Source organism: Falco rusticolus, chromosome 7 (genome assembly GCF_015220075.1).
Source record: "Falco rusticolus isolate bFalRus1 chromosome 7, bFalRus1.pri, whole genome shotgun sequence".
Taxonomy (NCBI): Eukaryota; Metazoa; Chordata; class Aves; order Falconiformes; family Falconidae; genus Falco; species Falco rusticolus.
Genome location: NC_051193.1, coordinates 12,992,784 through 13,018,924, shown reverse-complemented (window position 1 = coordinate 13,018,924; position 26,141 = coordinate 12,992,784). Strand labels below are relative to the sequence as shown.

Genomic DNA, 26,141 nt, shown 5'->3' with positions numbered 1-26,141 from the left:
ATATGTGACTCCAGCACTGGCAGTATTACAGCTATATAAATGTCAGGCTTAAATTGTCCCTTTGCTTTTTAGACTTTAGGCTTTCTTCTAACAAAGGGAAACAAAATTTATCTTCCTTTTTTGCTTTAATATATCTTAACGATATATTAGCTAATTATGTATATCATTAATGTTAGTGTTTTAATGTTTTTGGTAGTGCTGTACTGCTATCATATTAAAGAATACTGCTTTATTTATCTGTGAAATTTAGTAATCCGTGGGAACTACCCATGATGTAAAGTTTTAAATTCTCTGCTGGGGTTCCTTCAAATAAAAACTAGGGCATCTGAAAGTTCAGGGGAAAGTATGAAGCAGGAACGGTAATACAGAGGGAGACATTGCTATATTTCTCACCTGTAGTTTTTGGATATCTAGTTTATGTTCTCTTGGGGATTCAGGATGTTACTGTGTCAAAACCTACTTTCTGGTGCAGGGGAATTTTCCTTAGTTTATGTTTAGTTTCTGAGTCTAACGTTTCTGTACATAACTGGAATGAGCAGGCAGCTAATGGACTTCAGTAGATCGGCGTGACTACAGAGGTGCTTATTCTCGTAAGGCAGCAGAATCTGTCCCCCAGTGCTGTGCCACTGGCTAAGATGCAAAGGAAAATAACTGACTACTACCAAGGAAATACATTTGAACTGACATATTATTGCTTTTAAATTATAAAATTGAAAACATATCTTGTAGCAGGTCAAAAAAAAAAAGTGGTGAAGTGGGTGTGTTTGCAGTACTCTGAGCATCAAAGCTTGAAAGGGCGTTCCTGGCATTTAGAATAGTTCCTCTGTTTTTCCAGCTGGAAAGAGGCGATAAGCCTTTTAATGCAGACGTTTTTCTGGGCTGATACTCGTTCCTTTTGGCTGTTTGCTTTCACTTGATGAACGGTCTGACACGTACAGAAGACAGTAGAATGTTTCTTCTGTCCCATGCACTAGCAGCCAAATAGGAAAGCCATTCAAAAGGCTGGCAGATTTAAGTATAGTACAGATAGTGTGATATGTCAAAGCTCTAACAGTGTTTATTTTACAGACTTCACTATGAAACATAATAAAATGCAGCACACAAAAAGGTAAATTGTTGTGGTCCGTCCTTGGGAAAGCAGAAACTGGAGTCCACAGCTTTTAGTCTCTATTGTGGCTAAAGGAAGGTGTACACGAGATACTCCGAATGGATTTGGGACTAGAGAGTTTGGTTCACGGAAAAAAACATGTCTTAAGTAGAACATGGCCAAGTGATGTTTCCACGGATGTTTTTTACTAGGTTTTAAAGTCATGCATGTGTGACAAAAGGGGGAGTGAAAAGGGTGGTGCAGAATACAGCTGCCTGACTTTAGTGAACTCTAAATAAGGGTATTTCTTTACAATTCTGGGGTTGTTCTGCTTTGTGCTAATGGAATTCCCAGATTTCTGGGGAAGCTTCAAACAAGATTGACCAAATGGGCTCTGGGCTTTACTGTTGGCTATGTTTTGGAAATGCAGCGTCATCTTTATCTAGTCCTTCCTTGTCATCTAGAAAGTGTGGAGTGAATTACACCAAATGGACTGTAAAACAATGCATGTAACTCAGACTACAAATAATAAAGCCTGTGAGTACGTAGCCCTTTAGTTATTTAACTAAATAAGTATCATACAATGGACAGAACCATGATGATGGAAAAGTAAAATTTCTCAACAAGTGGCAGTATTTTAGATTAACTCAGGACAGAGGCGAAAAAGCAGCCTGTGCTATTCTTTACAGGAAATCTAGCAGAGAGAACTTAATGTTCTTTCTTCTCAGACGCTGTAAATAAAGGTTAACTACAACAGACTATTGATTTATGTAACTAAAATCTTTGCTGCATTGCTATTAAGGAGAGAAAATACCAAGTTAGGAACAAGTGAAAACTATCTGTAAACTTTTCCTTTGTCTCCTACATTCTGAGCATCGAATTACGGCCATAGAAACTATTCATATCAAGTTTTCCTGATCTGTTTTGCTCTGTTTTAATAATGCGACCCAGAATACCTTCAACTTTGATGATGGAGAAAGGCACTGGAAATTCACTTGACCATGTGTCAAGTTCTTCAGCTGCCCTGGTTCCAGCAAAGCCTGGGGCAGCCTGTTTTGTCCTGACAACCCAACCTAGTATTGCAGAGATGCTGTCAGAGAGGTGGTGCTGGTGCTGACTATAGGAATGGCGTCAGGGGACTCTCCACCATGAAAATGTGACTGCTGGCAAGTACAGTATGTTAGCTGCCCCGCAGTTAATCTTGGATTAAATGGATGGATTACTTTTTGAGTAGATGTAAACTGAGTCAAAGGTACTGCTACTGTATTTTGACTGAGACATTCAAAACTGAAAACTGGTATTTTCTGTCAGTTTTATCATATACATGAATACTTTGAGTGAATTAGGAAGCTGATGCCCATATGATGCCAGTTAATGATGTAATAATACATAAGCATTATACAATAGGTGCTAACTGCATCATTCCTGTGAAATGCAGAAATGCTGTCCTTATTTAAGGATGGAAAACGAGGCATAAAAGTGCAAGAGTGAGATACATAGGGCATACAGAAAGTGAGAAAGAGAATAGTTATTTAATACAAGGTCCTCAAGCCCACAGCACCAGTTGATTTGTTGTCTTTTAAAGTTATTCTCTGTGTTAAAAATAATTTTAGTATCTGTTAAATCAATTTTGTAATAAATTTAGTTAAGTAGTAGAACTGAAGAACTGGGAAATGAGCATCAGATGATGATGTTCTCCAGCGTTTTAGCTCTAGGAGTAACCATTATTATCAATTATCTAGTCAGTGCTTATTGGGAATGTTAAAGGTGATACAGTAATTAGTGGAATTGAGCATAATCTAAATATTCCAACTGTCAAGAAAAAGCCAAGTGCTTGATAACGTGTACTTGTCTGAATAGGCAGCATTTTGGGTTTTCATTCATTCATTCCACCTACCTCTTTATGGCATTCCAAGAGAAAAGCCATAAAGAGGCAGGCGGCACGGAGGTCATGCTGAGAGGTCGGGGTCAGGGAAGCCGCAGCATCATGTTCTGTCAGGGCCGTCCTCCAGGAGGGGATCTGGAAGTCTCCCAGGAGAACGACATTGCACCTTTCTCTGTTAGTAAGGGCCAAAATGCAAGTTGCATTCTTTTAATTTACTTTACCTGAGCAACAACGTTCTCTTAAGCGCATGAAGCGGAGCTACCAGCAGCACGCACAGTGCACCCACTGGAAACATCACCCAGAGCGGGCCACCGTGGTGCGGTGGGATGGTGCTTTGAGGGAATACTTCACCCATGACGAGGGAAACTTGGCTCTGGATTCAGGCCTGCAGCTGCCCACCCCCCCCGGGCTCTGCCCCCCCGCTCCCGCGCGGTGCGCTGCCTGCGGTGCGGTGCGCTGCCGCTTTAAGGCGCGCAGGCACGGCGCGGCGGCCGGTCCTCTGCCGGGCTGCAGCATCGGGCGGGCTGCAACCCCGCCGGCGTTCCCTGCTCCCGGTGACATCTGGCTGCTGCGGAGCCGCCCGCCCGCCCGGCCGAAGGGTCCCTGCCAGCCACCATGGCCGCGGCGACGGGCGCTGCCGCGCCGAAACCCGCCAAGTCCTGCAAAAAGTCGCGGACGGTGAAGCGGCACGTCGGCACCTTCACCTACCAGGAGCCACCCCACAGGTGAGGGACCCCCACCCCCTGCCCGGGGTGCGGAGCCGCCGGATCCAGCCCCGAGGGGGGGTCGTGCCTCTTCGCTTGCGGTTTAGACAAGAGCGTGGTAGCGGGGAAAGGAGCGTGAGGAAAAGGAAAAAAAAAAAAAAAAAAATCACTCCTCTCTGTGTTTAGATGTATTTCAAACCTCTTTGTTTCTTGTTTTCACAAAAGCCGCGAACACTGTGCGTAAAACAGGGTAACTCCGGTGAGTTCAGGGTGCAGCGGGGTCACAGATCTCGACATTTCTCCAGTGTAATTATACATTTCCCTTGAAGGTCCCCCTGACCGAGGGGACGGGACCGATGAATCCGTGGTCTGATGAAGTATGTCTTTTGAACTGTTCTTACAAGGCATGGCTTAGGTTATGATTTCTTTCTAAGTGATTAAAAAGTGCTGCTTTTTCAGCAAAATTGCAAGGAACTTTCCCAAGAAGTGCGGAGCAATACAATTAGAAAACTTCCTAGCTGGTGGCTGTTGCAGTACTTCAGATCCCTTCGTTTTATTCAGGGGGAAACAGTCGCCACAGCTTTTTAGACCTAAGCCTCTGCAAGAATGAGTGTTGCTGCTGTTTCATATTCAATATCCTGTTTCAAGCAGGGAATTATGAGAGCTGTCAGCTAGCAAATGTGGTGACGCTCCCGTCCTCCTCAGCAGGGAACAGGAACAAAGGGTGACTGTGATCTAAGCATCTCTTCCCCCCCTTCTAAGAAAACATTTTATCATTATTGCGATCAAAACAAAAGGCTGATACCACGTGGTGGGTAAATGAACGTTAAATGCTTTCGATGAAAATGTTTAGACAGCACTTTGTTCCAGGAAAATATACAGTGTCTTGCTAGCGTGATGTACAAGCTGTATGTCTGGAAATGCTCGGAGAGGAAAGCCTGGGACTCGTGGTGGAGAGCTGGGGTAATTTATGACTGAGCAGCAAGCGGTGGGGAGGAAAAGAGGCACATCCTGGAGATGGGGAAATCATCAGAATCATTCATCCACTTTAAAACAATAAGGCCATGCAAGTTCCCTAGCTCGCTGCTGTGCTCTTGCTCTAATAGGTTGGATTCTGTGCAAGTCAACAGCTTGCTGGGGATCTGAGCAGGTGTAATTTGTATTGTTTTTCTTCTTGTGGGGTGTGTGCCTGGCTGCCAGCAACTCGGACGATGATATCGGTGAAGAAAAGGCTGAGAGCCATGACCCAGAGCAGATCTTTCAGAACATCCAGTATCAGAAGGAGATCATGTCCAATATCCGCTGCCGGCCGTGGCCGATGAGGCAGAAGCTGAGGGCGCTGAGGTAAAGGTGTTTGCATGAAAGCTTCGGGCTCACTGCCTGTGGCGGTGCTTCCAGCCTCAGAAGTATTCCAGTGTAAACTGGAAGGGATGAAGCACTGAAACGGTTGAGCTGTAGGAAAGCATGCCATGAGGGTGCTCTGACAAGGTCTGAGAGCTGGCTGAAGGCAGCAGCCGCAGGGTGGAAAGCGCGCAGGTGAAGCTGGCTCCTGTGCACGCCTGTAGACAGTCACAGTGCAGAAGAGAGAACAAGAAATCACACTTTGGCTGTTAACTATGAAAACAGTGTGTCAGCTGTTAAGTGATCTAAGGAAAGGCAGTTGATAATGCTCAGTAATACATTTTTAAGCTAAATTTCACTCTATTCCCAAAAGGAAAAACAATCTGCCATTTTCAAGGTGATTGCATGGTATGAGAACAGAAGCTGGTCATAATCTTCGGCTAATATATTGTAAATGGCAGTAAATACTCTACACTTGTAGGTTTAAAAGGTATGTTCAGCATAGTGACAATGTTTTACGTCTTAAGATTGCAATTATTATATTAGTAATTCCAAATTTACAATGAAAGAGTGGGTGCCTGACTCTTTGGACCACCTGTCTAAGTTGTCAGGTCTTTCACAGCATGATCTGTTTGGGGCTTGCTTTATTTCTGCTTTTTGTCTAGCAACTTTCTCTTAAAACCAACCCTACGTGAAGCTAGGATGGCATTTTCATCATGAGGGTCCCTACCAGCAACAGAGCCCCTGTGTAATCTCGGAAGCAAAGAGAGATTTTTCCATCTTAGGCAGAGCCTGTGACCTGCTGCCCTCCTGCTCCTGTTGATGAGATTTTGGTGGTCCCCACCACCCACTGAGGCCAAAGACTGAGTATGTCCCGAAGAACATACACCTCTTTGCACCTCACCAGTGCTGCACCAAATTTGCCGAAGAGTTGTTAGTATCCGCATGAGATTAGCCAAACTGTAATGGGGAGCTTTTTGTTTTACTCATTTGGGTTGTGTCATTTGAAAAGGAGGAATGTGAATCAAAAGGACAGAGAACAGAATCAGAGGAATAGAAAACACTCCCTGCAGTCAAACTTTTGAACGTGGAGTTTTCTCAGATAGAAGTCTCAGTGGTTTTAAAGCGTCAGTAAAAACCTCAATAGGAAAAGAAAAAAGCTTTGCCTGGATAAGGTTTTTGCAGTCTATGATTGTACTTCAGAGCATTTGACAACTTTGCTAGTTGCTGTTTGTGCAGAGTAAGGGGCTCCCAGTGTTGGAATCCATGTAGAATGAGCTTCCACCTTCTTGTGCAGACAGGCGAAGGAGATCGTGCTGAAGTACGAAGGGAGGCTCACTAGAACGAGAGGTTACCAAGCTGCTGGTGCAGAGGTACGGCTGCTTTTTCTTAAGTTACAGCTCACTTTTATACCAATAGTCATCTACAGTTTCCATCCCCAGAAGCTTGTGTTTGCTATGTAGTCCTGATCTCCATCTCAGGACTCTGTTAGAGGGATGAAAAAGCAGTTAAAAGCTGGTGGATTTTTTTTTTCTTTTTTTTCCTATTGTGACCTTAGTAATTACATTTTTGCAGACTAATTTGATGTGTTGAGGCATGAATGTCTATTAATGCAGTACAAGCTTCCTTCTCAAATAATCTACAAATATTGATGCTGCTAGAGGGGGTGATGGGAATGGGATACCAACCACATGCCAATATTCCCTGAAGAGCTATTTCACAGACACTGGGGCCATAGTTCAATAGTCTAGTATGAAAAATGCGTCTAGCTTTTAGTTCAGAAGACAATCCTATAATAGCTTATGGTAAATACATTGTTAAAGAAGGTTTTTGCTTGCATAATATCCAAAGAATTTAAATCTAATTTTAGCAAATTGATTTACACCACTGAAAATAGATCCTGGCCCTGATTTCGGGAAATGAATAATATGTAGGAAACTGTTCCTAATATGCAACCAACAGAGATGATATCTTTAGTCATCTAAGCAGTCAAGAATATTTTTGGCATGGTAATGAGTAGTCATTTAATGAGCAACTTATCTTGATTCAAAAAGGCAGGGTTGTAACAAAATAAGATACCATGTATTGTATTCACCTGACCAAGTGGAAGGCTGCGCATCTATCTGTTGTTCTCTTACACCCTCCCACAGCAAAGGTTAAAAGTACTACTGCCCAAAGTAGGAGAGAGTAATTTTTCCTTGTTCAGCCTTCGTGTGTGTGCCAAATGCAGTGGAAGTAAGAAATGCTGTTAATCTAAATACTGGGTTTTGCCTTTGACTTAAGTGGAACTAGACGTTACCCAGAAAGAGAAGCGCTAAGGGTCTGCAGTACATGTCAGTAGATCAGAGGCTGGGCTCATTACTTGTTCATATTCCTCTTCCTATTAAAGAACAGAGGCTTTCATCTTAGAGTTCACAGTGAGTAAAAGTTTGTAATTAATCTAATTGTCTCTGTTGTGTGTATTTGCTTGAAGATATTCAGCACAGAGATATAACTCAGCAGTTAACTAGCAGCGTTCGTTACGTGTAAGGGAACTGTATTCTAGGAAAAAAGAATACAGTTCCCTTACACGTAATGAATGCTGCTAATTACAAATTGGGGAATATAGCCTTTACCTCAGGGCTAAAATCAGCAAATGCAACAGAATGAGCTGCACTTTTTTTGTTTGAATTGGAAGGGTTTCATTTTCACGTATTTTCTCAGAAAATAGCACAGTGACCAAGAAGACACAACCTGTAGCACAGCAAAACAAGCACTACAACATCCAAATTAGGAACTCAAAGTTCTAAGCGTGATTTTAGTATGTGTGATGATCAAAATGCAGCTGTAAGTGTGTCTGTTTTTAAAATTGGCGAGATACCCACTGTTTATATTTGGACAATCCATTCATGCTGCTATTTATGAAAATTGAAGTTAAAATACCTTTTACTGTTTGGACACTGAAAGTGTTTTTCCTTTTTGGTTCAGTTGTTTTACGTTTGCATTTCATTTTTTTACATGTGAGATTAATACCAGAGGCTCATACTCTGGATTCTAAGAGTACAAATTATCTTTTCAGGTATGCAGTAGGCAGGAAAAGAGGTGATAGCTATCTAATTACAATTTAAAAAAATACTGTTCCCAAATGAACACCTTTGTGTATTTTATAAATCTGCAATACAACTGGCACAAACTGCTTGATTCCTTTCTCAGTCTTGTGAACCCTGTTTTCAAATGAAAGTAGAAATCCCGGCAATTCCCACGCAATTCAGATAATCCACAGTTTTGTTGTTTAATTAAAATACTTCCCATTCATGCAATAAAATACCCATACCACCATAAAAATTAATTAACTTTGGCCAAAGAGATGAATGATATGTCCTGTAATTAAAGTGTTATTTACTCCTCTTTGGGTTTAGTAGATTAAATTATAAGATATAACATCGATACTGCTGCTGCCTAAAATATAGGGTATTTTTATTATCTAGCTGTACTAAAAATACCATATAATGCATGATATACCAATATTATCCTTCTGTTGATACCACAAAGTTACAGCTGTAATTCAACAAATAAAAAAATTCACTCAGTTTTGCAAACACAGATTTTGTTTCTTCTCCCATATGTGTATGTGCACCCCACTCTGTGCAGGAAGATGCTTACCTCTGACCATGCAAAAAATGGAGGCTGAGTAAAGACTCCAGGAAATAACACAGGTTTTCTGTAGGCGTCAGCTGTAATACACAGAGCTGAGAATATAGTAGTTGAATCTGCTGCTGCTGAATACAAAAGCTTATTCTTCCTCTGAGAAAATTTGCTTTAAGGTATTACATTTCTCTTGAATTTGAAGTTAGTTATCTGTTTGTCCTGGAAATCAGATTTGTTACGTGTAGTGCAGCCAGATTCCCTCACAAATGCCATGGAGTCCTGCTGCCGGAGCGCTGCCTGGCCCAGCTCTGCCGTTCCTGCCCTCCGCACGCAGCCCCCAGCCATGGAGAAGGCAACAGGGAATGGCATCTGTTGGTTCCTCATGGCCTCTTTGTGTAAAAGATGTAGATGGGTGGCTCCTGACTGTACCCTCAGAGGTGTACGAAGGGTGCTCAGTCTCACCTTTGGTGGCATTGGGCTGGTAAGCAGAGCCAAGCATTCCTGCACCCCCCCCCTTTCGTGTGGTTCTAAACCCCACCATGGTTGGCTTTACCCACCTTACTCACAGACGTGCTCTAAAATCTTAGCAATTAATGTTTGTAATATTTCTTGTCATAGAAGATGAAAGAGACGTGAGCAAAATACTCTGCATTTTCCTTTTAATTTTTTTACATGTCTAACAGTCATATTTCTCATTTCTCTGCTTTTTTCTCAGCTTTGGAGGAAGTTTATTCGGCTTGCATATAATTTTGTGGTAATCTTTATTCCTTGGGAAATGAGAATAAAGAAAATAGAGAGTAAGTATAAATATTTAACGACATTGAACAGTAAGGCACTTGCTAAAATGCTGAGTCTTAGGGTTTATTTTTGAATTTACTTAATTAAATAGTATGTGGGAAAGAGTTAAATGCAAACTTTCAGCCGTGACATCTTCATTTAAAACTTTGCATTTTCTTCTTTTTCTGGTGCCTTAGACACGTCACACATCTCATTTATGGTCTTAGTGGGGGATAACTTTTAAAAAGTCAAATTTGTCCCATTGTGGCTCTGAAAACTCAGCAGGATTTGCTTATAGAGTTTATCACAATCCATGGGGCAGCATCCTTGGGCCAACATCCTCACAGCTGCCCAGAGTTCAGTGTGGTTGGAACCTGCATCACCAGCCCTTGGGTCTTTCAGCTGGATTAAAGCAGCCCTTAACGTTACTTCAGCAGTCAGGTCGTCCTGCCGGTTCAGTGGTAAAGGAAGGATGGGTGCACACCATCACCTGGCTTACAGCTTCTTGTGCAAATGCTGCCGGCAATCGAGACTTGCCCAACAGCGTTTGCGTTAGTTGTATTTTCCTCAGTGACATGTTAACATTTTCTATAGTTTGCTGTATGCCCAGTGTGAATGAGAGAGGGTTTTCTTTTGTTTTATTGTTCAAATAATGCTTCATGAATAAATTACATGGGCTTTTATAGACTGTGTAGCTCAGATAAGTATTTTCTGTGGTTTAAGGTCATTTTGGGTCTGGAGTTGCATCTTACTTCATCTTCTTGAGATGGCTATTTGGAATCAATATTGTACTTACCATAATGACAGGAGCATTTGTAGTCTTACCAGAGGTAAGAACATGTTCTTTATGTTTACAGAAAAATGCTTGCTGTTGCACTTTCTGAACTAAACAAATGCCACACTTAAAGGTATATGTAAATTTGAAATGTACAGTTTAAAATTATTTAAAATAAATTCTTCTATTAAGAGGGGGTTATTTTCTGTCAAAGGATAAGAGATTTTTGTTATTAGTGTTAGAGACGATACTTTGTCAATGTGGTACTAATGCTTTTACAGAGTATGTTTGTATCAGATTACTAAAACGGAGAACCAAATCCTAAAAGCTGTAGTTGGTGTTGAGTACGCTCAAGTCTTGTTAGTGTCATTTACAGGCAGAAAAAAAAATAACATCCCTCTCCAGACTCTGGATTATTGTCCATTAGAAACCATTTTCCAGAATTTCTGAACAGCCACAACTTTGTTTTGTTCTTGCACACAAGTAAGGCTATTTAACCTTGTTAAATTCCTCATATTATTTTGCCTCATCTAGCCTGTGCTTAATAACGTTATCAGAAAACATGGGAATATCTGATCTTTTTTCCCATTGGCTAGACAGAAAAAACGTCAGTGCCCTCAAACAAACAAAAAAGTAAACTGAAATAAAAAAGTATTCACATTTTTTACTTTTTTAAGGAAAAGTAGATTTAATCTTGGAATACCATTTTGAGATCAAACACTGTCATACTTAATTTTAAAATGCTTAAATTAAAAAAAAAACACATAACTTTTAAAGCTATTTTGTTAATGCTTACAGTTGATCTCTCTTTTCATTTCTCAGACATTTTGAAGATGTCTGCAGAGCACTAAATTTTCTCGTAGCTAGACCACAGGTAGCAAAAAAACCCACCAGCCCCTCGAGTTCAGTGGAACACTAATGCAGGATTTCTCATGGAGTATCTAGTTCAGGATGTGAATGACCCAATACCCGCTGTCCTGACAGCACCACCTGCGCAGGCAGCTCCCGGTGGGCTCTGCTGCGCAGCCCCAGGTCAGTCGGGCTCGCACGGCTGCTGAGACCTTCTCTCTCTCCCCCAGCTACTGGCCGGAGCACCGTTCGGCAGCACAGTCAGCAAGACCATTCCCAAGGAGCATATTGCATCTGCTCAAGACCTGGACACCATCTGGTCACTGGGGGCAAGACTAAAACCACTCTTTATTGTTTTGCTGTGGCTGTTCTGTTGTAACCATTAGTTACTGCTCTTACTTATGGGCTCTGGTCTTTGCAGGGCTACCTCCAGTACTCTGTTTTGTTTTATGGCTACTACGGTCGTGACAGGAAGATTGGGAAAGCTGGGTATCGGCTGCCTCTCGCCTACTTCCTTGTCGGAATGGCAGTGTTTGCTTACAGCTTCATCATTCTCTTAAAAAAGTGAGACTTCCCGTTTATTGCTGTTCATAAGCTTGTGTGTTCAGGCAATCGCTAATTGTCCTAGTTCCTCTGTGTTTATTCAGCGTAGTTCTATTAATCTGTTCGTCTGCTAATATTAAGGAGGCAGACTGAGTTTCATTCTAGCTTGCTCTTCATCTTGCTATCATTTATCTTTGATCTCTCTTCAATTGCACAGCCTATAAAAGAAGGGCAGCACAGAAGATGATCTGTGTGCTTTGTGTTTGTATAGTGTAAGGTCTGACACTCATGGAAGTTCTTTCTGTTTTCCTTTTTTCTGGTATAAATATCGCTAGGACAGAAATTTGTATTTTAAGTGTAATGCTTTCAGCATTATTATTGCCATCTATTGAAATACAAATACAAAAATTCCATCCTAGATGTAATACCATTTGCAGTGTTTCAGCCGGTATGTGGCATCCCATTCAAATCTAAGCTTAATTTTTTTGCTGTTGAAGGGCCAGGAGTAGGAGTTACTTAGCAGAGAGAGCAAGGCTGCTAGCACTGACCATAAATCCAGGAATGTGCAATGCTTTGAGAGAGGCAAGGTCACTCTATCCTCGCCTGATTTGCTTTCCCTTCCCTTCTGGATACCTATTTATCCAGCACAGTGAAGTCAAGGGATGTTTTTAGCACTGCCTGTAATAATTCCCAGTTTTGAAGCCAAACCTTCCCTTTCCATTTATTTTTATTCTATCTGCTGGTTTGTGCCAGGGGTCACTGATGTTTGACACTGATCTACGCATCTGCAGTTTCCAGATATGATTAGCTCTTCTTCTGCCTTAGCTCACTGATCTTTGCTTAGCTGCTTACAGTTCCCCTTTTAACATTGTCCTTTTGGATGCCCTTTCTTTCTTAAGCTACTAATTTTAATTTAATTTCTTACACTTTGTAATATTCTGCCATCTTGCCTATCAGAGATGAGTGGGTAGGGTTTTCTTTCTTTCTCCCAAGGTCTGTAAAATGGCACTGGGTTTCTCTTTGACAAAAACACCGATTTTGAGGGTGAAAACAATACAGAAAACAAACAGATCTTGTGCATAATCACTAGTTTTGCCAAACTAGCTTGTAATCACAATAATAGTTGTCTTAGTGATGGTATCTTCCAGCTGGATCCTACCCGGAGATCGTAAAACTGAAATATGTTTAAGTCTACAGCTCTAGTGAGATTTATTTGCTTTATTTGTCAGCTATAAAGAATGTAAATACCAAAACAGAATGCCCTTCCACAGTGAGTCACTTCTTTACTAGAACAAAAGTGAAGTTCACGCTCTGAACCTCACCCTGGTCTGTTTTCTTCAGAAAGCTGCCAACACCAATTGCTGCAAATTTTTGGTAGTTCTAAAGGTGTAGACATCTGAAAACCATGAACCAAACCAGTGATCTCCTTCATGTTTATCTTCACATATTAACAACAGCTGAATATGTATTTATTTATTTTTTTACAGAATGGCAAAGAACTCAAGAATGAGTTTAGCAAGTGCCTCTGATGAAAATTACACTTTCTGTTGGAGACTGTTCTGTGCTTGGGACTATTTAATAGGAAACCCAGAGGCTGCAGAGAGCAAAGCTGCTGCCATAGTTAATAGCATTAGGGTGAGCAACTGACCTTCAAATTATTTAGAGTTGCTTTGTTTGTTAAGCTGTAAGCTATGCAAGTCTTTCCTCTCATTCCCTTGCGTTTCCTATTGTTTGTTCGGTACTTGTTTACAGATCTGTTTGCCTAGGGGAGGGCTGATGTCACATCTCTGTGTGGTATTGCAGTCACATCACGCTTGCTGACACTCATTCTGTCCCAGTATAAGGCCCAGTAAGGCTTCTCTTTAGAAGAGTTCTGTTTGATGCCACTGTCTGTGTGACAAGAAGTTCGATAGCTAGAAAAAAAATTTGTTATGCAATTTCATTGAGTAGTAGAACCAAATTCATGTTAACAATGTGAAAACACTCAGTTTATTTCATCTCTCCATAACAAATGGTCCAGAGACATCTTATAGCTCTCAATATTAGAAAATTGCTTTAAATACAGATGATTTCCATTTAGAATTTAAGAACAGATGTGGTTTTCATCAAAAGTAATTTATTTCCCAAATGTGGTGTATTCTCATTAAGTCATTGAACAAAAATACTTCAAATTGTGTCAAGGATGAATTAATAATCTATGGTATTTATTTATTTTAATGACTGAGGATAACTTTTGACAGTTCTGTATTATAAAAAGCTATGCAGGGCAGAAAGGTACTTATATGCTTGCATGCTCAGGATGTGAAGTTTTTGATTAGTATACTTGATACCTTCTGTGAAAGAGATGTGCATTGTTTTTGCTGAACACTATTATAATGATAATGCTGTGTTTCTTTCAAGGAAGCTATATTGGAAGAGCAGGAAAAGAAGAAAAGCAAAAACTTGTATGTATATAAGAGCAGAGATACTTTTCAAAGCACTGTTTCAATGCCGATAGCAGTGCTAATCTGCTTGTCTCATACTCCTAAACACCACGTTAGAAAAGACCCTGGTGTCATAAGACAACCCACCGTATTGGCTCTGTCTTTTTTTCCCTCTAGGGCAGTGACTATAAGTTTAAGAATTATTGCAAACATCCTTGTACTTCTCTCACTTGCTGGAAGTATTTACATCATATACTTTGTTGTGGATCGATCCCAAAGGTTAGAGCGCACTAAAAAGGAATTGACTCTTTGGGAAAAAAATGAGGTACGCTGTCTTTATGCTACCTCTGTGTTAGAAGGGGGGTTATCGTCTTGGGGCTGTCTGTAGCAATAGTGTGTGCTGAGGTGTAAATCATGAGACATTAGCCATGAGAAATGAGGAACGAGAGGGCAGAGTGGCGGTTATCTGGATCCGTCTTCACACGCTTGCTCCCTCTGCTCTGCAGCAAGGTGTTAGCAGAGTGCAATGGCCAGGGGGACGCTGCAGGTCCTCCCTCTGCCGAGACTGCAGCTCTAGCTGGCCACTGCTTTGTGGGGACAACAAACTCTCCCATCACTTACAAATCTACTTTTGCACCCGCAACTGAGCTGAACAAACGGTGGACTAGAAAGGGATCAGCTTTGACAACAGCTGTTGATTTCTGCCGGGGGATGCTGAATGGTCTGTGAAAGTTCCTGTTCACAGGAATGAGTGGATACTGAGAGTAGGAAGTGAACAGGTATGCAGAAGCTACTCATTCATTTCAGAGAAAGATGTTGGTCTCCTACATCAGCCCCTCCCCCCCCTAATAAAGTAGTAATTTCAAATCTACAGCGTTTGGAGTAAAGATTCCCGAGTGGTATTCTAGATCTATAATTTTGGATTAGAACTACTATAATTACTAACATCAATAATAACTTTTTAAAGCAATCCAAGAAAAACAATCGCCAAAGCACGTGCGTCACCAGTATTTTGGTCAGCACCCAAGGTACCACAGGAGATCTACATGAAAAGCTATAAAAATGCCATGTCTTTCTGTTCTATAGGTAAGTGTAGTTGTGTCACTGATCACAATGATTGCCCCCTCTGCTTTTGAACTTGTGGCAGCTCTGGAGATGTATCATCCAAGGACCACCCTTCGCTTCCAGCTTGCCAGGTATGGGCATTATGCAGTGTAGACCATATGTAGGGAGGAAGAGGAGAGATGTGTTCTAGTCGCATGTTTTAGTCCAGCCTAACCAGAGAATGTATGAGAAGTCAGTGGGATACTAATGTAAATAACCTGTATCTTATTATTCTTTTTATTTTTTAATTATTATTATTATTATTTTTATTATTGTTTTTAGGGTTCTTGTTCTATACCTGGGAAACCTCTACAGTTTAATCATTGCTCTCCTGGATAAAGTGGACAGTATGAGTGTCACTGTAAGTTTAACTTGATGATTTCTGATATATAAAGCTAGTAGATTTTATAGACACAATTCTATTTATTATAACATATATGAAGTCAAATAAAAATTTGAGATTGATTAAAAAATATTACAGTTTCATACAACTGTAAAGTTAAGTTTGTAATGTTCATTTATAACTACTTGTAGGTTTTTAGGATGACTGTGTTCATTTGATCGCTGATGTAACATCATAAATAGATTTCTGTGCATTGCTTAACTAATCAAAGAAAAAACCCCACCCATCACTTTAGGTCAAATACTTCCAGCTACCTAAAATCAGCTTTCAATACTGTCCTTAAAAAGGTCCATCAGACTCCATACATTGACAGCTAATTAACAGTCACCTAACTGTGGCTTGAAAATACATGAATGCCTCTATGTGTGTATGTTGTAGAAGGTACAGGCATCTGCATGTATGTATGGTTGAAAAAGTAGCTTTTGGGACATTTATTATTTCAGGACTCTGATGTTAACAGCAATGCAAGTAATTCTACCACCTTGTTGGCAACCAAAACTCTTTCTAAAGAAGACAATTTATCTACAACTGTTCCTGATGTACAAACTAAGAGAAACAGCATTGTCATATCGGAAGGGAGTCATGCTCAAGGCTTGACAGTCTCTGACACGCTGGTTAACAAGACATTTTCCTTTAACCATAACACCCAGAACCCGCAGGATCAGTGCTGGGAGACATACGTTGGTCAAGTACGTAATTGTTTTATTAGATCATCAAGTTATTCCTACCCCACATTTGACAAAAAAATTAAAATCATGTTGTTCTGTGTTGCATTTTAGAGCTTTTCTTTGTATAAATTCCAGTATCTAGCTAAGGATTGTGCAGAAAGAGTAAAGACTGCGCAAAGTGATATGGCCAAAGATACAAGTTTTGGGTGTTGTTCAGTACCTACAATGTGTTTAGTGTTGTACAGATGTTCTTTTGCCAGGCTTTGGTCTCTGTCGTCAGCTCTGCACAGGCAGATCTCTACAGGTGTGTGATACAGATCCTATTTTAATAGCATACATCCTATTAAACTCATACAGAGAAACATGACTGTAAAAATGTATTAGTAGCAGCATGCACCCTGCGCAGGGTCAGATTGCTGCCTGGATAGATGGTGTTGCAGACCCAAGCCAAGCATGAGAGTGTGCCCTTGGTCATTTGTACAATACCTCTGGAGTCTCTATTCATTCTGCCTTGGTAAATCACTGGAGAATCAAGTGTTCTTCACTTCTCCAGAAAGAAAGAGGTCAACAACAAAAGGTTTCAAAATGATGTCAGTTCGTAATGGAGCCAGCTGGGTGGCAGTGCCATGTATGCATGTTCCCACAGCTAGGTTGCAGAAAATCTGCAGACTTAATACGACACTTTTTGCTTCCCTGCGTGTGAAGCATACACCATTTGTGGTTTTTATTTTGAGTGACTAGCGGTGGCACTAGCACATGCAGGGTGAAATGGTAACTACACAAAATTCAAAAGACCTCACTTGATCCCAATGTACTTTGGCCTCTGTCATGTTGCACTTACGTCTAGGTCACTGCGTTAAGGATGATGCCACCATGCCTCTGACTTGCTGACCTCCTTGTTCCAGAATGAGCAACATTAAAGATGGTGTTTGACCATCTGGAGCAAAAGGCCCTCCCAGGTTTATTAACCTGACTTCTATTCTTGTAGGCCCCTCTCCCTGTAGCACAATCAGGAAAATTTTAAAATCAGTGTTCATGGGCTTTTTTGATTGCTTGTTTTTTCCCCAGGATAGGCTGGAGATGTTTGGAATTGAATCTTTTCTATATATCTGTATGCTTTTTAAAGCTCAATTAAATATAGGATAATGCCATTCATTTGTAAACATTAAACAGGTCTCTTTTATGGCTTGAAGATCCTACTGCCATTGGGTTTTGGTTTTGTATGAATAAATAAACATTTCTCATTGTGAAGCACTTAGCAAGTATCTATTACAACAATCAATATAATAAAGGATTGGGTACAGTATTAAAAACAAACTGTTTCAGTTTATCTAGATAAATGTTCAGAACAGTCGTTATAAAAAAGCTTGAAGCCATCATGACCAGAGTTTTATTGCTGCAAGCAATAGAAGGCACACTGGAAGCTTGATTATATTTGTTCTATTTGTTAGAATAAAGACAAGTAAGGAAAAAGTCAAACAGGAAAAGCTTAAAAGGGAATAACTGATGTAGTGAAATCATGTTTTATCAGGATACTGAGCTTGAGCCAAAATACAAGTGCAAATGCAAAAAATCTATATGCAGTTCATTTGCTTCCAGAATGACTCAGTATGTGTGAACAATATGTATTTCAGGAGATGCTAAAGCTTTCAATTATCGACATGATTTTCACAGTTGCAAGCATCCTGCTAATTGATTTTTTCCGTGGACTGTGTGTCCGATACTTAAGCGATTGCTGGTGCTGGGATCTAGAAAGCAAGTTTGTAAGTACAGTCTTTATTTTATCAAACTAAGATGCTGGGGATGGGTAGGCTCCTTCCCTTAGTACTGAATGTCCTTAAAGCCTTTCAACAGATAAGTAATTTCTTGATAGCACACATCTATAAAGGCACAGCTCATAGAGAGTTTAAATCGGAGGACACAGGGTAAGTGCTGAGAATGGGGTGTTTTTCTCAAGACTACTCCCATGGCTGTGGTGCAGAAATCTTTGTCTTTTCCCAAAACGAGATCATGGAGTAGTCCCAGAGTCAAAGATGAGACAGAGGGCATGGAGTTGCTCCCCACATCCTCTTCTCTGTAGCTGTAATGTCTATCCATAACGTAGACAGCGGTCCAAGAAACAATCACCAAAAGCATATAGCCCTCTAAGAAAATTACAGTGAGTAATATTAGGTTAGCAAGAAGCTGTTGGCATGAAAGGCTGAGGACTGTTCTTTGTCCTTAACTAAAGAAGTGCAGTAAACCAGAGAGGAATTAGTTTATTTAATCCCCTGCTGCAGGGTAGGTTTTACTGTGTTCCTGCTGCCTGCCAGAAGTTGGTACTTGATTTGGATGTTTCAGGCTACGTGCTGTCTGCAAACTGATTCAGTCAAATGCTTCTAATAAATGGTCTGAAGACAAGATTAAGACAAAGTATTAATCCTACACTGTGTTTCTTGTAGCCAGAATATGGAGAATTCAAAATTGCAGAGAACGTATTGCATTTGGTCTACAACCAAGGAATGATCTGGTATGCAGTCCATAAGCGATTCTTCTTGTTCTTTGCTGGCTGATTATCTAAGTCAATCTGATGATTTCCAGTGAAACCTATTCAAGTAGAATATTAGTAATGCAGATTTTTATACTTTATTATAATAAGAGATTCTCCATTGATAGTGAGCTGTTGTTTACCTGGGTTTTTTTGTACGTTCTTTTGCTTTTCAAATTGTTTCTGGCAACACTGAGCACTGACAAGATGATATTTTTCCAGGATGGGAGCTTTCTTTTCACCTTGCTTGCCAGCATTCAATGTTCTCAAGTTGATTGGACTCATGTACCTGAGGAGCTGGGCTGTGTTAACGTGTAATGTACCACATCAGCAGGTTTTCAGAGCATCTCGGTTAGTCAAAATGAGAACAAAAGATAAAGAATAAATCAAATGCAGACAATGGAAATGTATTCTGTGTGTAGGAATAAAATGACAGATTTTTCTTCTGAAAGTTGACAATCAAATTTGCTATCAAACTTCTGTGAAAAAAATGTAGTTACTGAGAAACTGGAGGGTTTGTGAGGCGGGGTAGTTAAAGATATGCAAGAACTGAAAAATATGTTAGGGAATATTCCTAGACCAATACATGTGGCCTAACAGAAATGCTTTATTTCCATAGAAATCTGATTGAGCGCAATAACCTACGTGTGTTAACTGTTGCAAGTCCTGTTTCCTGATGTTTCTTTCTTTGAAAGCGAGGACATATCTGGTTTTGTCTGCTGCATCACACAACAGATTTCCCCATTTTTCTTCTATTATGATGAATATTTCAATTGTTTACTCAAAACGAAAATAATTTAGGGCGTTTTTAATTCTTAAGAATCAGTTATTTCTAACATGTTTTGAAGATTAATTAGCTTCTGCCACTGTTCTTTTTTCTCCCCCAACACAACCAGGCAGTAAGATCAGTTTTACAGAAGGGTGCTGTAAACAGTTATCTGGCTGCAACACTGGTATCTGGAAAGCCGTGCAAATAGGATTTTGATCATTAAAAGTCTGTTTAAACTGGCTCTGTTCAGACTTTCTATTCATAGCAGAATGATTTTGATCTTTAGAAATGTCGATCTTGAACTTGTTAGGTAGATACAGACTTGCACCTTTTATGTTGCCTCTGTTTTTCTCTCTCATTAGTATAATCTGAAACATGTTACACCTTCTTGCAGATCCAATAATTTCTACTTGGCCATGTTGCTGTTCATGTTGTTCTTATGCATGTTACCAACAATTTTTGCTATTGCCCGATACAAGCCATCTTTAAGCTGTGGACCCTTCAGGTAAGTTACAACAGACCAATGAAAATTGCAAAGATTTTATCTCACCCTCTCACAATAAATTAATCACACAAATTACCAACTAAAATAGAAAAGTTGATAGACAGGACAATGTTTTTTTGCTGCCAGTGTTTTCCAGTTCAAGATTTAATTAGATGAACGTGTCAGTATTCTAAGTGAGGCTCAACATTTTGCTTTATATACATGGTTCATTTACTTTATGTTTACATAATGTAATGTGCCACCAAGCAATCTAGCACGTGTCACCATCTTGTGTCTCAGTTCAAGCACCCTCCAAGCCTGGCCAATGCCTTTGTGCTTTGGAAAAATTGTCAAAAAGCAAATAATGAACAAATTACTATTATCATTTTTTTCCCCCTTTCGCTATACTGCTGCAAAGCAGTTTTGAATGAAACTCCTTGTTGAAACTCCTTGTTTACTCAGTGCAACACTGCTTAACAAATTGAGGTACTTAGGATTTCGTACAACATAATTTTGCCTTCTTCCTCCCTCTTATAGTGGACAAGAAAAAATATACGATATTGTTTCTGAAACAATTCAGAATGATTTTCCTGCATGGTTCAACACGGTGATTACTTATATCAGCAGTCCTGTGGTTGTCCTCCCTGCACTGCTACTTTTATTGTAAGTACTCTGGCTTTCACAGGCAGGGTAAACTGATTGTATTAATACTGGCCTTATCTCTGGAGGGTCAAGTAATGATACTGAAGAGCAAACACTTGCATTATTGTAATTTTATTAAGCATATCTGAAAAAGAAATCACCTTATTGAATATATGGTATACAGATCAGACAGGAATGAGAGTATGTTAAAATGACTGTCATCACGTTTTCAAAAGGAATTTCTTGTTCTGGGATACTGTGTTAGAGCAAATTCGCTATATCGTGCCCAGGCTTGCAGTGCGGCTGCTTCCAGGAAGTTTAAGATCCTTCTTCCCTCTTGAGCTCCACAGAAATTAATTTTCCATTTCCCCATGGTCATTAGTTCAGTTTATGACTGTGAACAGGGCTCAGTCTATCATTCAAAGAAGCTACTCAGTCATCCTGATTTCTGGCAAGATAAATCAATTATGGAGGTCTGCTCTTAAGTGTTAATGTAATATAACTTGCTGCAGACTTTCCAGTGGAAGTCCTTTCTTACTCTAGTTTCTAAGTAATTGTTCACAGCTGGGAATTAATATTTACTTTGAGCCATTGAAATTCACTTTGCTTCTATGAAGTATCATTTGTCTCGCATGTACCTTTGTATCATTCCCCACCCCCACACACCCCCACCCCCCACAAACTACAGATGAATGCAGAGTTTGTGCCACCATTGGGCTTTTCAGATGAATCAAAGACCAAATAAAAAATTCTTATTTGTAACTTTTTCCTCTAAAATCCCAGCCATGTAAACACGAACATATTTACAAATTTAAGTAGATCTGTTGACTGCTTCAAACTTATGGTTAAGCACATAGGTAAATGTTTGTGGCATGAAGTCTAGCTATAAGGCTTGACTTCACCTGAAAGCCAGTGCAATCCATTATGTCAGGCCAGATCTGATCTCAGCTGGGCCAGAGTAAACAAGGTGTTATTCCAGTCAGTCAGCAAAATTACATAGGTATGAGTGTGCAAACTCGGCTGTAGTTCTGGTGTCTCTGTTCTGTAACCATGGATTGGGAAATAAAAGACAAGTAAATATTTATCAAAATTTTTATTTTGAGCATGTTCAGAGTTTAAACAAAAAAAAAAAGCTAGTAATGCACCCGGGGTTACGTGCACTATGAAAAGACCTGCAAAAAAACACAAGCACAATTAGAACTGCTGTTACATCTGTTTTCAGTGCTATTTATTTCTTCTATGTATGTTTGCTTGTAAGAAGGCTGGGATCCATTATCACAGTATAAAGGAAATGCTACAAAGCAGCAACTTTGTGGTGAACGTGTACACCATTTTGATGACCTATAAACCCTCAAAGAGAAAACAAACAAGAATGTTTGAAGTGACTCATAATTGCCTCTTTCACTTTTAGCATGCTAATCTATTACCTACAAAGTATTGCAAGATCATTAAAATTCACCAACAATCAACTGAGAATGAAGATCCAAACAGTAAGTACAGCACAAAGCACTTCTACATGCAATTTGGTGGATCATTAGTAAAGTACAAGCCTAATTAAATCTCTAAAGTCACTGTCAGTGTTTGACAGTGTAAAACCAATCCTGTATTTTTCATCCTTACACAGCAGTGGATTTACTCTCTAATCCATAATAACATACTGCTTCTCCTTCTTCTGAATGTATTTTAGGAGAGAACTGAAGATAAGAAAAAGGTGGTTCAGATGGCAGTAGGTAAGTTGGTGAGCTGTAGAGGTGTCACTATTGATAAAGCATTTGGATGCAAACCCAATTTGATTTCTCATACACATAGGGAAGTTCAGCTACATTTTAAAAACTGTTTCCTGCAGAGTCCTCCTTTTAGATGATTTCTGAGCTCAGCTTGACTTAATCTTGGCAGCACTGAAAGATGAGGTCCATAGTTTACATCTGCATTCTGCTGGCATCGTTTTATCACCAACAGGGCAGAACCTGGGAGGCACCTCTGATGATACAGAGCATCTGACATCTCTGATGTCAGACCTTGCATAAAATTCAGAGACTAGTAGGCAGAAGAGGAGGACGGGAATGGCCCTACTCTTTGAACTGATATGGTTGAATATTTCACCAGCAATGAAAAGATTTCAGACTTCATGATCTACAGTGCCTGAGGGAATCCAGACCTGCACCTTCTGCTTCTCAGATTTTAGCAATGAGAAATTACAGAAAGGATGCCATCCTTCTAATACCTCCCAGTGAAAGGAACAAGTGAAAATTTACCAAGCCAAAGAGAAGACATGATTCAGTAGCCTTATGGCTAGATGTTAATGCTACTGTGACCCCCTTAGAGCTCTCTGGTGGACCTGTAAATGGTGAAATACCTGTTGTATAGCCATATAGTGATCAGGAGTGACTATTGAGGGCAATAAGGTATGTGTCCTAGTTGGATTTCCTTTGTTACAGAACCCAGGTTCAGCTTTTGGCTGTGACCAAGCACCATCACTGGAGCTGGTTTGCTGAATTCAGCCACCTTAATATTGCAAGTGCTGGACACTCTGAACTAAAATGGGTCTCTTGAAAAAAATACATTGGCTTGTTGCCCATTTTGGAATCCTACTGTGCAATGTCCAGTGTTTCTTCTATATTCCCCAATACTACATCCACCATGTACCATAGTATGCCAGTCCCACCCCTTTATCACCATGTCTCCCAGTGTGGCACCAGTTTCTCTTTCCTGAACACAGTGGGGTTCAGTTAGCAACGGATCCCCTAACTGAAGGGTGAATTTTAGCCACTGCATTTACACAGCATCTCCTAAATTTAGAGACCTGGACAGTTCCTGTAATAATTTCTGTTTTCTAGCCAGAATCCAAAATCTGGATGGGAATGACAAGAGACCAGAGCAAGAAAGTGATATTATCAGCCAGGAGTCTTCTGTTCGGTCCTCGACGCCACGAAAGAATGGCAGTGTCTTGAACTTTGAATCTCCCGTGAGCAAAGGCACCAGAATACAAACCATTTCCCAGTCTGTGCCCCAAACTGTGCCCTCAACTGATGTTGCAAGACCTGTCAACGCAACTCCCACAACTTCAACTTCTTTAACGCCAGCTCCCTCAGCATCAAGTGTACAGAAACCAAGAAGTGATCATATCACAAACAGGCAAGACTACTTTGGTTTTGAAATGGCATTATTTTTACAGCTCCATGACGCACCTGTCTTTATTTACAAAACAGTTGTGTATTCAGACTGTCTGGGGCAGTAAAACAGTTCATGAATTTTTTAAAAGCAAATTAATTCCTGGGTACTATTCAGTGGAGGTGACACCACCTCCCTAACTCTCCCTTAATTGAGATGGGATTATAAAACTTTTGAAATTATGTAGTTGATGAAGTTTACATGAACCTCAAGCAAAGGTAAATACTAAGCTTCTTTTCAGGTATGTAACTAAAATAGTTTGTGCAGAATACTGTTTCCATGAACAGGACAAACACAGTAAGAGTGAGGGAACTCTGTGCAGAATGCTTGTGCAGGTCTGGTTGTAGGACAAGCACTTTTGGACATCAGCAGACTGATGCTTTAAGCTACCAGTTGGGTTTTTACCAAGTGATCAGATAGAGAAAAGTTCTCAGAATAATGAGAAAACAGAACGGGAGCATAACTTGAGAGGTCAATTGTCAGCTGCCCAGGGCAGAACAAATATATCTTCTAATTTCTAGGGTATGTTTAGGGTATGTTTCTCAAACTGGTCCTAAAAATCTGGAGCAATGGAGATTCTGTAACCTCTACCCTTAAAATCCTAGGGTTTGACTTCCAGAGCAATGAACAGAGCAATTTAATTGTGTGTCTTAACATTTCCTTCTTCCCACCCCCACCCCCCCTTCCTAAAGGTACCCAAGTGCTGCACATAGGAGTGCTAGCGAGCTCTGTAAAACAAAGCCCTACACACCAGTGACTTTCAAAAAGCGCACTGAAGATGTTCATTCTGAGCCTCTCTTCAGAAAAGGCATTCGGCAGGTAAATCTGGATGCCCTTGGGGCAGGGGCTCCTGTTTTTGCAGGACGCAGACCATACGCTACTAGGTATTTTCTTGTTAATGAAAATGAGTCCCGCAAAAAATCGCTCCTTTCTACCTCCCGACTCCAAAGGCACTTAAGAAAGGATGAATCAGGAGACATTATTGAGTTGTATCCGCACAATGTCAGAAGATACGTGGTTCGAACACCACACCAGATGTATTCCCCTCATCCTAGCGAAGATGAGGAGGATGAAGAGGAACTTGGGAGACAGTTAATGAACAGATCCCATCGCCCTCGCTCACTGTCTGATCTTCGCCCAGCACCACGATTTTACATTGGGGAACGTGCCGATGGCCACATTCTTATGAGCAAAGATCTAGCCAGAGTGCATTACAAATCCTGGGGCGATGGTTTTGAGTTAGACCTGGACAGGCCTCCATACGCTTACAAGAAAGTGCACCTGAACTACCCTGAGCCACATGTGAAACCAAAATCAAAACAAAAGCTGGAGCAATCTCTAACAGAATCTGATTCCATTTCCATTGAATCCAGCAGTGATCCGCAGAACAGCAGCAACGACCAGTATATCCAGGTCATTCACAGCAAGGAAAAATATCCAAAACCTGGGACAAAACTCACCAAAAAGAAATCAAAAGCTAGTGTTGATCTAAATATGTCTGAGCCTAATGAACTGGTATGCTCAAATGTCTAAGGAAGCGCTCCATTCTTTCTGTGTTTTGAGCAGGCCTACGTGCATTTGTTGTACTGGCTGTTTGAGGCCTGTCAGAGTAGTCTTTGCAACAGCAGTGTATGCAGCTGCTCGAGGTCGGAAGAGCATAGTTAGCCTTTGTGTTTTACTGTTAATTGTACCTTGCTTTAATATCACAACTGATATGCCGTGGAATTTGGAAGAGAAAATTATTCCAATTTATTACTTAATGTTATGCTACTGAAAAAGAAAAACCCCACCCACTGGAAACGTAAAAGCTATGTACTTGGGGCACTTTAATTAAACCAGTACAAAAATGTCAGATGAGGCGCTCTCTGTCTCTTTGGCGGGTAGTCAGCTTTGTACAGAGTTGCTATTTACAGTATAATTTTTGACATCGTGATATGCCTAGTTCAAATATGATGCAGCTCAAACACATCAGCAATAAGTTAATTACAGAGCACAGTGAGTTTCTTTAGAGTGTGCTGCCTGGGCAAGAGTGTTATTTGTTCACAATAAAGCATGCCAGACGTCTAGATGAAGTCCTGGATCTGCTATGGATTTTCTGGTGAGCCTCCTCAGCCCAGCCTGAGCTTCACTGTGGAAAACTTTCTATCTATGGCCTTTAAAAGAGGTGGCTCATTACTCCTCATGGAATTCTATACTATTTTTCGCACACCGTTGCGATTTTACGCCTCCCTGAAATTCTGAAGGCTGTTCTTTTTTTCTCTTTCCCTCATGTAATTTGGATTAGAGCGGGTGTAAGAGGCAGCAGTGCCCCGCAGGCCCGGGCCCGGGGGCGGCAGCGCGGCGGCCCCATGCTGAGGTGAGG

General features: G+C 40.5%; 1 protein-coding gene across 1 annotated transcript; it reads left to right on the top strand.

The window, feature by feature from the left end:
* The first annotated feature begins 3,446 nt into the window (after positions 1-3,446).
* Positions 3,447-26,042, top strand: TMC3 (transmembrane channel like 3). Its single transcript, XM_037395192.1, has 22 exons — positions 3,447-3,697; positions 4,877-5,020; positions 6,315-6,390; positions 9,360-9,441; positions 10,145-10,251; positions 11,276-11,374; positions 11,467-11,609; positions 13,076-13,223; positions 13,989-14,032; positions 14,189-14,336; positions 15,098-15,207; positions 15,398-15,476; positions 15,962-16,207; positions 17,821-17,949; positions 18,628-18,695; positions 18,936-19,064; positions 19,877-19,987; positions 20,504-20,629; positions 22,020-22,098; positions 22,296-22,338; positions 23,446-23,743; positions 24,472-26,042. The coding sequence occupies exons 1-22, from the start codon at positions 3,588-3,590 to the stop codon at positions 25,310-25,312; spliced, it is 3,360 nt and encodes a 1,119-aa protein (XP_037251089.1). The 5' UTR covers positions 3,447-3,587; the 3' UTR covers positions 25,313-26,042.
* Positions 26,043-26,141: the final 99 nt, after the last annotated feature.